At 34.8% G+C, this 14,130-nt stretch overlaps 1 protein-coding gene across 1 annotated transcript in view; it reads right to left on the minus strand.

Moving 5' to 3' along the window:
• DSG1 (desmoglein 1) overlaps positions 1-1,392 on the minus strand; it is a 36,792-nt gene extending 35,400 nt beyond the window's left edge. The window contains exon 1 of the mRNA XM_007974371.3: positions 1,167-1,392. Within this exon, the coding sequence (XP_007972562.3) occupies positions 1,167-1,214 (48 nt within the window). The 5' untranslated portion in view covers positions 1,215-1,392. The remainder of the gene's footprint in view (positions 1-1,166) is intronic.
• Positions 1,393-14,130: the final 12,738 nt, after the last annotated feature.

The following is a 14,130-nucleotide window of genomic DNA, read 5'->3' on the forward strand; positions in this document are numbered from 1 at the left end:
CTGAAAAGAGCATGGGATAAGACTAATGTTTGAAGGAAAGCTTGGAAGTAAAGCCACCAGCTTACTGATGCTCATTTATAACTAAATCCATTGATTATGTCCCGCCTTAGTTAATAAACTGAGTTCAAACTAACCAGCATACCTTGAAACAAAGATCTAACTTACTATACCAACCCAACATTCCAGTTCAAAAATGAAGCAAGTAGAAACAAATGTGAACCACAGCATTATACATCCTGCCAAGCTGGAGGGCAATTGACTTGGCACCTGCCTTTTTGAATTACATTAACCTTATTGTGAGAGAGATTACAATTTTCAAATTTTCACTGAAAGTGAAATTGACATAATACATTAGTGGTGCACTTAGTATTATCTCTATAAAGAGAAAATGAATTACATGTAAGGGGGCAATGATAAAGTATTCATCACATTCGTCTGACCATCAAGTGCACAACTTTTGTATCACAGTCATCACTGACATTCCAGTAGTAAGATCAAGTGTAATAATAGTTATATTTACTCTTTAATTGTAGCCACTTCTTCACTTCATATGTCATTTATAAACCTCCTATACTGCCATTTTTTGAAATTAAAAGTGTTTTAAATAAAATCATAAACAGTGTGGGGCTTTGTAAAGTAGTGATACAGATTCTAACCAAATATGCAACTGATGAGTTTATTTGGATAGCGAGGCCAGCCACAAACTGCTATGATTTTAAATTATGTGGATGCCATTTTTATGTTTTAAAAATTAGAGTAATTCCACTATCAAAGATACTAAAAAAAAAAAGATTAGGTTAAAAACCCAGACACACTTGTGATATTTAGTTTAAAAGCCCCCTTGCAAAAGAGATTTTGAACCACAAAGTGCTACTAACTAGCGACAGGAATTTCCTAAATTCAATATTTTCCCAGCATGACTTAGCAATGGCTTCAATGTCAGAGATGTAATACAATGAGTTGACACTGATGCATTAACATGATCTTGAGTCTTCAGTTAAAGAGAGAAATGCTATTGAAAAATCTAGTTCATAAAATCACCTTGTCATTAACATACATTTTAAATGGGTTTAGGTTAGAAATAATGCCTACTAACATTTTCTAAAAAGTTTTCACTTGTTTACAATGAGCACGATTATGAAGGGTTTTTACCAGAATCCACTCACCAGAAAAATGAACAGCACTGCAGCTACTCTGAAGAAACGCCAGTCCATCTCTGCTGGATTCTCTTACATCCAAGACCAAGGGAGTTTTGTTTGTTCTTCTCTGTTCTTTTTCTTTCTCCCACTCAGCTGGTGTCTGATTAAAATAATTTCTCAGTAGATGTTCTTACATGCAGGCTTTGAGGTGTTTCTGCCTTCCTCTGGGAGAAGGACTGAAGGTACGTATAACCAGTCTGGATCCCCACCCTAAAAACTTGGGCTGGTCTCACTGAAATGCTTGACAAGATCATCATTGCTCCCAGGTAAAAACTTGGGGACACACCCTTCTTCCAGCTGAAAAGCAACTCTCGATGGGGCAAGGAAGATTCACTCCTTTACTGAAGGTTTTCAGTAGCAGGCTCTTAAAGTGAACAGAAATGTGGAGGGTTATACAGGTGATGGGGGCTTCTCACCCCATGCTTTCTTTACAGCTAGTTTAGTTTCTCCCCATATTCAACAGGCAGGTATAACTTGAATGCTCATATTATTCATTCGATTAGCTGTTTGTAGCCAAACCCTCGGGTCATAGTAGAAAATTACAAACTTTCCATTTTAGTAGATGTTGGGAAAGTTTCAGTTATTTTCAACTGTTAAGAGAAGGAAAATTTGCTAATACGAGTGAGGCTTTTTTAAAGTTATTAATTCAAACAAGTAAAACCGTGATGCTTATAATTAGATCCTCTGCATAAGTCACAATTCCCATTAACTGACCAGCCTTAAGTCTAAAGAATCCTCCATTTTCCCTCTAAAGGAATGATTTTCTTTCCCTAAGTATTTTTCTTTCTTTATGATTCTTTTTTTTAAATGCAATAAAACAAAACTTTAAATATTACTAAACTTAATTAAGGGTGAATAGTGAGGACTATCAATTAAAATCTTGATAATAATTTTTAAAATGAGATTTGGTGCCTGAAATACTAATGGAAACACAGAAAGCTGCTCAACAGGTGAGGTGGGTTAAAAGTCAATGACAATTCCCAAGCACAGAGCCAAGAATCTGTACAGTGAGCCAATTAGAACATAGGGAATACACTGAAGAAATGGCTGCCTACACATGTAGATGGGAAACTGAATGCAGCCCTGTGGTTTGTGAAAATAAATAGCAACCTTCACAAGGCAGCATTTGGACATATTTTTGGACGCTATTCTCTTCCCCTGACAATGTCTAGTATAAATATTGTGAGTGGCAGGAAGCTCATAGGCACTGGATGCCCTCAGAGTTTGAAACGGCTACTTGGAACAAGAGACCTATCTGATGAGATGTTGATTATGGTCAAAAAATACTCAAAATGTCTCCAAAAGGAAGAATATCTCTGAGGGTCAGAGAGTCTATAGAAGGCTGTCATTTCACTACAGATTTGTGGCAAAGAAGATGTGTGGTTTGAATTTTCATATTATCCATCATAGACTGTAGAGGGTAGGAGATAGGCTGCCCATGTTTATTTGCAGTGAATAAGAATGCTTATGATTGTAAATAGCAGATGTAAATAAATAAAATTTAGAAAGATGGGTTGGTCAATTTTCTCTAATGAGAAATGTCAAGTAAAATAGACTGCATAAACCTATGACTTAGTCTGAGCAATATATTAGTATCAGGTTGTCTGACCATGAATAACAGAAGACTCATTGGGCACCAGACACAACTGGACCTACTCTTGCAGCTTTCCAGTGGCAAGTCAATGTGTATGTACCTTGGATTCTGGGCACGATGCTAGGACATGCACGGGGCCTTCTTCATCCATTAAATTACCTTTCCTTAAACCCAACCCTGACTCCACCTCTAACTCAATGCCTCACTCCAACCTTCCTATCTGACTAGGTGATTCATAAGGCAGCAACCTCCCAAACATCTTTCTGGAGAGGAGGTGTGGTAGAACTCCAGCACTGCAGAGCAGCGTCTGTGTTGGCAATCACATGAGAGCCAATTAGATGTTAAACACAGTGGGAGAGGGAAATTATTAATCACTTTCTCTCCTTTGCCTCCTTCCCTACCTTTTTCTGTTTCTTACTCATTTTAATGTCCTCAGAACAGTGGTATCCAGTAGAAATTTCTGCAATATGAAAATGTTCTCTCTTTATGCTGTCAGATATGGTAGCCACTTATAATATGTGGCCACTGAGAATTTAAAATATGGTTATTATGACTAAGGAAAAGAATATTTAACTTTGCTTAATTTAAGTTTAAATAACCACATGTGGCTAGTGGTTACCATATTGGACAGTGCAGACATCGTTGCTTTTGTTGTCTATCTTCTCTCTTACTCCAAGATTTAATTCCTTCTGGTTTTTACAAACTCAACTCTCTCAATCTACCCTATGCCTTTTCTTAACTGAGAACTCCACCGTTGTTCCAGCTTTCAATTAGCACATTTAATTAGTTTTCCTTCACGTACTCCTATCTCAGTTGGTCCTGTCCCTTTTCCTGACTTAGTGGTCCTCTTTCCTAATGCCAATGAGTTAACATACTTTACAACATAGGCAACACAAACCGTTTCATTTCCGCATTCACATTGTTTTCAATTCTTTCTTCCAGCAATCTCATCTGTAACCTCACATCACACTGTTGCTTCTTCTTTCCCATCTCAGTGAACTCCTTTTCTTTACTCTGAACGTTGTTCAGTATGTGTACCTGCATGTACATAGCAACAGTTCTCATTTCATAAAAATTTTGTGAAATTTGGGGTGATTTTTCTGTCTGGAATTTCCCTGGTGAGCTGACAAAGTTTTCTATAGAGACTAAAATTCTCTAGAGAAAAGGATTTTCCTCTTTTTAAGAAGGCATTGCAAACTCCAGAATGTATTTTAAGTGTTTGCATTTCTACATTTGCTGTTAGCTTGAAATATTGCAGTACCTTTTAAGAAAACAAAATAATCAGCCTCTATAAAAGTAATTTTGAAAAACAAAATAATCTGCTTATTTAACTAAAGGTAACATGTTGTATTGATCTAGAAGTTCTCAAGCCTAAAGACAGTAACTGTTTTATCCACCTTCATTTACATAGCATCCATAGCATGAATTCGAATTTCAGAGAAATTCTTTGGAATGTGCTTTTTTTCCATTTAGCAATAAAGTATTTTTAAATTGATATATAGTAGCTGTACATATTTTCGGGGTGCATGTGATGTTTGCATATCTGTATGCGTTGTTATAATGATTAACTCAGGGCAACTGTGACATCCGTCACCTCAAACATTTATTATGTCCTTGTGTTGGGAAGCTTACAATTCTTCTCTTGTAGCTATATTGAAATATACCATAAATTACTGTTAACTATGTTTTAATGTTATATGTGAACCTCTAGTTTTACATGTGTCTAAATTTTCCTAATGAACTCTACAAATTGTTTAAAAAATAGGTGAAAGGTAAAAAACTTAAAACTGGAGGAGAAATTGAAGTAAATATGTTAGGCATTATATAAATAAAAATTTTCTTTTTGCCTCTATAGTGTTATAATATTCCCATGAGATATATTGATTATAGATCTTGTTCACATTGTTTAAAATTAAACTATTCCTCAAAGCGTCAATGTCACACCCACATATGTCTGGGAGATGGGGGTTGCATTTTAAATTAAAAGATACTTTTCTTTTTAATATATAAAAATCACATGCAATGTCTGGTTGGTAAGTGGATTTTTGGTTTGGACAAAAGAGCTACAGAAGTAATTTTGGAATATTGAGTATCTTGGAAAATTTAAATAGGAACTATAGAAAAGTATGACCTATTTTATCAGGTTATATTATATTATGTCTGGTTTTTTTTTTTTTTTGAGATGCATCTAGCTCTCTTGCCCAGGCTGGAGTGCAGTAGCACGATCTCAGCTCACTGCAACCTCTGTCTCCCAGAACAAGTAATTCTCGTGCCTCAGCCTCCCGAGTAGCTGGGTCTACAGGTGTGAGCCACTACGCCCAGCTAATTTTTTGTAGTTTTAGTAGAGATGGGGTTTCACCATGTTGCCAGGCTGGTCTTGAGCTCCTGACCTCAAGCATTCTACCTTTCTCAGCCTCCCAAACTGCTTGGATTACAGGTGTGAGCCACCATGCCTGGCCATATTATGTCTATTTTTACAGATATGTGAATTATGTTAGGAGTGAAATGTCATGATGATGGAAATTTTCTTCATGATAGTTCAGCAATGAAACAGATAAAATAAATATGACAAAATATTAACAACTGTTAAATCTAAATGATAGCGTATGGTTTTCTTTGTTTTGTGTATATTTGAAAATTTTCCTAATAAAAGTAAAAATAATGAACTTAAGTAGACGTCAGCAAATTATTGCCATGGGTCAAATAGGGTCCACTGTGTGGTTTTTGTTTTCTTTTTAGTAGAACACAGTCATAGTCATTTGCATATAGATTGTGGCTCCTTTCACTCTACAACAGCAGGGCTAAGAAGTTATGACAGAGACCATGTTGGCGTAGAAAGCCTAAAATAATTACTTCTCTTGCCCTTTACAGAAAATGTTTGACAATCCCTTGACTAGATGAATAGATTATAGCTTGCAGTACAAATATGACTCATGAGTAGATTAGTTGATTTTAGGAGAAGTCACAAAATTGATCTCAAGGATGTGAACAGAAATCATGTTGACTGAAAGTAACCATTAAAATTTAAAAACCTAGGCCAGGCGTAGTGGCTCTTGGCTGTAATGCCAGCACTTTGGGAGGCCAAGGGGGGCGGATCACTTGAGGTCAGAAGTTCGAGAGCAGCCTGGCCAACATGGTGAAACCCCATCTCTACTAAAAAATACAAAAATTAGTCAGGTGTGGTGGCAGACACCTGTAATCCCAGCTACTTGGGAGGCTGAAGCAGGAGAATTGCTTAAACTGGGGAGGGGGAGGCTGCAGTGAGCCAGGATGGTGCCACTGCACTACAGCTTGGGCAACAGAGTGAGACTCCATCTCAAATTGAAAAAAAAAAAAATTAAAAAAACCAATCACTGAGAAAAAGATATTTATAATAAAACTGTAGTTTTAGTTTTATATGTTTAGAGAGATTTTGTTTATAATTGACCAAAATAATCTACAGCCTAACTCTTCTTCCTTTCTTTCTAGATCTAAGGGAAATCTTAATTATTTTTCTCTAGTCAATTCTAGAATGAGAATTCAACAGCATTACATCTTTTTATGCCTTTCTCTATATAGAAACAATGTTTATGAACAAGGGAAAATCTTAAATGATTTTGAGAACTGTGACCTCTATCTAATATGTGAGTATTTTATGATGAAATAAGAATGGTGAAAGAGACTAAGCTATTATTGCTTGTGTTTTGAAGAAGTTAAAAATATATGATAATTCTGAGTATTGCTACATGTTCATCACTGTACTAGGCACTGTGTTCAAAACAATTTTGAACTCTGGCTCTTAAGGAGCTTACCTTGTAGCTACAAACACACTGACACAGAAGTATTTCTACTCCCTTCTGGAAGACTGTTCTACTCATACACCTATGTGGGTTAGCCACCATCCCACTGGAGTGTTTGGATTTCATGTGCAACTTCAGGCTTTTTTTTTTTTCTTGTAATATGTTATCACCAGGCCAGTTCTACAGCATTTTTTTTTTGGCCTACGATATTCCTTGCACTATACTAGTGACTGAGGTTACAAAGATGGATAGAATACGGTCCTTGCCCTCATGAGGCTCCAAGCTAAGTGGAATGGAGAAAACAACAGATTTTTTTTTTTTTTTCCACTTGCTGAACAGAAGCGTACATAAGATGCTTTGGGAATCCATAGCCCAGTTTTATTGGAGGTGACATGAGAGAAATCTTATAATGTTAATGGATACACATTTGTGGCATAATAGAACTGATTGCTAAAATACTTAATTGCTTCCTTTCTTTGTAGCTTACCTAAATCTCTCATCTTATACTTTAAATTTTATAGTGTTTAATTGAATACAGCCATAGTCAATTGTTTCTATTGTCTGCACTTTGCCTTTCGGTCTTCATTTCTGCTCTCATTTTTTCTCTCCAGGCCCCCTTCACCTGGTGTTGCTGTGCATACTTCTGATTATACATTTTGCATCCAAACTCTTCACCTTAGTCCACGTTGTATTTCTTTTCCAGAATAGTGTTTCTAAAACATTGCTTTCTTTATGTCATGCCTCTTCTTAAGAAAGTGCTGTAGGCTGGGCGCAGTAGCTAATGCCTGTAATCCCAGCACTTTGGGAAGCTGAGGCAGGAGAATGGCTTGAGCCTGGGAGTTCAAGACAAGCCTGGACAAAATGGAGAAACCCTGTCCCTACAAATGAATGTGAAAATTAGCTGGGTGTGGTGGTGCACACCTGTAGTCCCAGCTACTCAGGAGGCTCAGGTGGGAGTATTGCTTGAGGTTGGGAGGCAGAGGATGTACTGAGCTGAGATCATGCCATCACACTGCAGCTTGGGCAACATTAAGACCCCGTCAAAAAAAAAAAAAAAAAAAAGTAAAGGAAAGAAAAGAAAACGCAGTAACTCCATATTTCCTCTCAGAAGAAAATGACTTTACATTGTAAAAACATTATGGCAAATTTATGTCTGCAGGTTATTTATTGTATATGATGGAAACAAAGTGCCATCACCCTTATGGTCTTAAGATTTTTCCACCATTGCCTTTCATTTTTGAAGACCCGGCTTTTGATAGTGATGATACCAATATGAAAGGTAATAGTCGTGATTGATGTTTGTCCAGGATATTTTTCATTTAGGGGTATGTGTATAGCCCATGGGCATGTAAACAGCTTACTCCATCATTTTCAGAAACTGTTTTTTGACTGCAGTTTTAAAAATCCAATTGCACTGATGTTTCCTGAGCCCTGGTAGGGACTGTGATAGTTGCCAGGACAATTAAAAAAAATTTAAATTTTACTTTAAGTTCTGGGATCCATGTGCAGAATGTGCAGATTTGTTATATAGTTAGAATGATGATCATTAAAAAGTCAGGAAACAAAAGATGCTGGAGAGGATGTGGAAAAATAGGAATGCTTTTACACTGTTGGTGGGAGTGTAAATTATTATTATTTTGTTTTCTTTCTTTTTTTATTATACTTTAAGTTCTAGGGTACATGTGCATAACGTGCAAGTTTGTTACATATGTATACTTGTGCCATGTTGGTGTGCTGCACCCATCAACTCGTCAGCACCCATCAACTCATCGTTTACATCAGGTATAACTCCCAATGCAATCCCTCCCCCCTTCCCCCTCCCCGTGATAGGCCCCGGTGTGTGATGTTCCCCTTCCCGAGTCCAAGTGATCTCATTGTTCAGTTGGTGGGAGTGTAAATTAGTTGAATCATTGTGGAAGACAGTGTGGCAATTCCTCAAGGATCTAGAACGAGAAATACCATTTGACCCAGCAATTCCATTGCTGGGTGTATACCCAAGGGATTATAAATCATTCTACTATAAAGACAAACACATATATATGTTTATTGCAGCACTGTTCACAATAGCAAAGACTTGGAACCAACCCAAATGCCCATCAATGATAGACTGGATAAAGAAAATGTGGCACATATACACCATGGAATACTATGCAGCCATAAAAAGGGATGAGTTCATGCCCTTTGCAGGGATATGGATGAAGTTGGAAACCATCATTCTCAGCAAGCCAGGAGAAATTTTTAAAAAATAGATAATAGAAGTTTCAAAGTTTAAGAAGGCTATCATCTTGACTGGATCTCAAAGGTGTGATGAGGCAGGCTTGTTCCTTTTACTAAGCACACTGACATATGTGGTATAGGAAAGACTTATAGTGTTTTATGAGCCCCTGCAAAAGGGAAATAATTTTCCCATTAAAGGAATTTGAGAGCACTTCATGGAAGAGGTAGATTTTGAAATTTTCAGGATGACTACATTCACAACAAATAAAGATACAGATGTAAAAGAAAGCAGAAAGAAATACATATTTTTCAGGACCCAAAGGAGTCATATTGGACTAAGTGTCTCACTTGTGAGAGTTAGCAGGGCTGATAATAGAATAGAGTGAAAGCAGAACGTGACGGACTTTGAATGCTCTGCTGAGAAATTTGGACTATATTCAATGCAGATAGAGAACCAGTGTGGGCTTTTGAGCAAGGTATTGACCTCAAAGTTGTGTTTTTGGAGTTTGTCCTGGAAGCTCTGTAATGAGTGGGTAGGCAAGAGACCCTACAGGGAGAAAGATGAATTTAGAGGCTACCATAATAGTTTAGGTAAAGAACCTGAAATAGTGTGGTTTCAATGGGAAGGGGAAGAGAGATGGGAGCATGATGAAGTTAAAATAGACAGTAGCAGATGGCAGATTCAAAGGGGGTGGGGGAATAGGGTGATGGAGGCTCAGGGGAAACACTTTGCTTCTTTTGAAATTAGGTGCACAGGGAAGATACTTATCCCATTAATAACAACAACAACAAAAGAATCTGTTAGAGTTTTTTGTGGAAGAACTGATCAGTTTTTAACATGTAGTTTGTTTGTGTTTTTTCTCTATTTTTACCTTAAAATTCAAACTTTTATCCAGATTTACAATATGTTAACATTTTGTCCTATTAGCTCTTTCTATGCATAAACACATCTTTTGCTAAATAATTTAAAAGTGAGTTGTAGATATTGTGCCACTTAATTACTACAGCATATACCTTATAATAATAAAGACTTTTGCTACACAATCATAGTTTTAGTGTCTTTGTTGCAAAAAGTACTAAAAATTGATGCTAATGAGCTATTTGGCACGCTGAACGAAAAAGAATACATGAGTCCATAGTGTTTCTCAACAGGGTGGTGGCGGTGATGAAGAGTAAACTTTTCTTTAGGGAAGATTGCTAGTAAATAGAGAAGAAAATGATAGAAGTAGAAAATTGAGATATTGCACCCAGCAACATAAATAACGGATTCAGACCAAGACCATCAATGGGTATTCACACTATTGAGTAAAAGTTAGAAAACTAGGAGTTTACATGGTCTCCAATTATCTCACCATCTTACTGTTTGATAAAACCTAGTATTGTTAATAATGAGACAAAGTGACAATATGTACCTCCTTTCATGATGTAATGAAAACTATACAATGTCACACACAGTATTCTTTCCCAAAATATTTAACCTGAATTATCAAAGGAAGAAAAAATCCAAAAAACATCAATTTTAGAATTTCTAATAAAAAATAACCTGGATCTTTAAAAAATGTCATTGTTATGACATACAAAATATAGTAGGGGATTGTAGTAGACCAAAAGAGACTAAACAGACAAAGCATGCAAGGCTTAAAACCTAGATAATGGGTTGATGGGTGCAGCAAACCACCATGGCACATGTATACCTATGTAACAAATCTGCATGTTCTGCACATGTATCCCAGAACTCAAAGGAAAAAAAAAACCAAATATGACGTTCAATCCTTAATTGGATCACAGAGCCTCTATCAACAATAAAGAATAGCAGTAAAGGACATTTTATGGGAAAATGGGCAATTTAAAATTTTGATTTTGGGCATTTTAGACTCTAGAAAAAAATAAAGTTTTTAAATGTTCATTTCTCTTAATATTTTTAATGTCATTAGTCTATGTGTCTGTTTTTATACCAGTACCATGCCGTTTTTGTTTTTGTACCACTACCATGCCATTTTGGTTATTGTAGCCTTATAGTATAGCTTGAAGTGGGGTAATGTGATGTCTCCAACCTTGTTCTTTTTGCTTAGGATTGCTTTGGCTATTTGGGCTCTTTTTCGGTTTCATATGAATTTTAGAATAGTTTTTTTTTTTCTAGTTCTGTGAAAAATGACATTGGTAGCTCCGTAGGAATAGTATTGAATCTGTGGATTGCTTTGGGCAGTACGGCCATTTTAATAATATTGATTCTTCCAATCCATGAACATGACATGGTTTTTCATTTGTGTCAACTATAACTTATTACAGTAGTGTTTTTTAGTTCTTTTTGTAGATATCTTTCACCTCCTTGGTTAGATGTATTCCTAGGTATTTTATTTTCCTGTGTGGCTATTATGAACCAGATTGCATTCTTGACTTGGCTCTCAGCTTGAATGTTGTTGGTGTATAAAAAATGCTACTGACTTTTGTATATTAGTTTTGTATCCTGAAACTTTACTAAAATCATTTATCAGTTCCAGGAGACTTCTGGGGTAGAATCTTTAGGGTTTTCCTAAATATACAATCATATTCTCAGTGAAGAGAAAGAGTTTGACTTCTTTTCGTGTTTGGATGAGGCAAATTTAAAAAAAATGAGACAACTAAATATGTAGATTGCAATACATGGTGAACAGGTAATTGTTATAAATATTTTTGCATCAGGTGAAATAGCATAACATGCTAAACAAAACCTACAGGCAAACTAGATAGGACAAAGAGGATTTAATTTATATCTTTAGTCATTGACAGATGATAAAAAATGGTTCTGCAAACAAATTAGACAAAGACAGCAAACACAAAATGCAACACAACAAAAAGCCGAATGGAGTAATCATATTCACTAATATAATTGCTAATGTTTGAAATAATACACTGATGTATAAATTTGGGGAGCACAGTAAAAGAATAAGTCATGACCAATGGAAATTCTTTCTAAAAATGCAAGTCGGTTTAATGTTTAAAAAGATCTATTACAGTAATTAACCATCATAACAACTCAAATTAAAAAAATAACTTCTATGCATATTTGAAAAACTTGATATAATTAATCATTTGTTTTTCAATGAAAGAATAAATATAAAGAAATAGGATGGTTTCTCACTTAATAAAAATGATGTATTATACAGAAATCTACTATTATTCCTAGTGTCCAAATGGTAAACAGTCTTACTAAAATCAGGGAAAAAATAATCTCACTATTAGATTCTTAATGTCTGTAGATGTAATAGCCAAAGGAAAATATTGGAAAGGAGTAAATATTATTATATTAATAGACCATAAATTTGTCTACATGGGAATTCCAAGAGAATCAATTATAACTTGTAAGACACATGAAAATTTAATTAAGAATGTTGAGTACATAATTAATAAATTAAATAAATAATTATTAGTTACAGAATATAATGAAATAAATATGTCCCACTTAAAGTGGCAACTGTGAGTATAAACTATCTTATAAAGAAGCTGAGAAGAAATGTGTAGCACCTGCCTGACAAAAACTTCAGGCTTTCTCAAGAGACAGAAGAAGTCATGAATCAATAGAAAAGTGCTCTTGTTTTTGTACAGAAAGAGGCAATATCATAAAGAGACCTTCAAGTCTTTTGTGTGTGTGAAATTTGTCAAAATTATTTCATATTTCATATGGAACAACAAATAATCAAGAATAGAAATGAACATTCTGGAAAAGAATAGTAATTAGTAAAGTCAAGTCTGACAGATTACTAAACATTGTAATACTATAGTTATTAATGCAATTTGGAACTGGGAAATGAATAAAATATTAATTAGAGATCCAGAAATAAACTTAATAGAAGAGGTAACAAAAGCTCTCTAGTCTGAAATAAAGATGGCTTTTCAAATCACTGAGCAAAATGTACATAACTCAAAAGATGGTGTTGAGCATGTGGCTAGCCACTTAGAAAAAAATTCACCAACTTCTTATGCCAGAAAAAATTCCAGATGGAAAAAAGATTTAAATGTGAAAGAAACTAATAGTAGGGAAAAAATAACTGAGTAACAATGGAAGTATCTTGAAGTGGGGAATGTCTCTCTAAATCCAGGACCAAGAAGGATTGACACATTTAGCAACATAAAAGTTAAAATGTCTATATGTTAAGTAAGCATAAGCAAAACAAAAACAGTGGCAAGGTAGAATAAAAGGTTTTTTACATATATAACAAAGGTCTAGTTTCCAAAATATATACTTAACTCTTGTAAAACTATAAGAAAAAAATTGATGACTCAAAAGAAAAATAGGCAAAAGAAATAAAGAGGTCTTTCACTTACATGAACACAAATAGGTCTTGCATTTAAAAACATATAAAATGGTTAATATGCAGAAGTAAAGATATTCACCCTCAGTCAAAATCAGATATATAAATAGCAAAAAACACCAACAACCAAACAAGTAAAAAAAATTTCATCCATCAGATTGGCACTTTATAACAAAAGTACTAGAGTTTTGTTATAAATACTAGATATCTATTGCTGAGGCAGAAGTAGAAAATCATTTACTTGACTGAAGTGAAAGTGTAAGTTTATATAATGTTTTGGGACAGCAATTTGACAACAGCTAACAAAATTAAGAAATATATACACTTTCATGCAACAATTTCTATTCGTTGAATTTAGCTCAAGATACACTGGCACAACAGATTAAAAATTACCTGCAAGGATGTTCATTTCATTGTTGTTGTAATAATGAAAAGTTCTTAGCAACCCCAATGTCTATTAGAATAGAATTTGGTCAGAAAATTTGGGTTCATTTGTACGGCGTAACAAAAAAAAATGGCAGATCTTTATATATTAATAATGAATGGTGTCCAACTTACAGTAAGTGTAAAATCAAGTATGTAGAATAATGGCTCCAATGTGAACACTTGCGCATAAAAATAAAAATATGTTGTGTAAATATATTTTATATATGCATAGAAATTTTTGTAATTATTCACCAAAATCTGTTAACTGAAGAAATAATTATATGCTTAATTTTCTATTCTTCTAATACATTTCTACAGTTTACGATTAACAGGCCTTTGTTTTATAACAAAAAGTAAAAATATTTTAAGTTTCATAATTGACTTTCCGCAGCAATGTACATATATAGTATTGGCACAGCAACTCGATGAGATGATGTTTTGTCCATCTGAGGATAGAGATGAGGATTAAAGATGTATATGTAAAAGTTGTCAGTTTAAAGGTGTTAATGATATCACATAAGTGGAGGAAATCATTTAGGGAGAGCTGAAGAGAAAGACATGAAAATATCCGAAGAGCAAACTGGCTTGTCCACATTTGCTTAGAAAGAAGAAGAGTCAGCTAA

The sequence above is a fragment of the Chlorocebus sabaeus genome, chromosome 18, assembly GCF_047675955.1.
Source record: "Chlorocebus sabaeus isolate Y175 chromosome 18, mChlSab1.0.hap1, whole genome shotgun sequence".
NCBI classification, from domain to species: domain Eukaryota; kingdom Metazoa; phylum Chordata; class Mammalia; order Primates; family Cercopithecidae; genus Chlorocebus; species Chlorocebus sabaeus.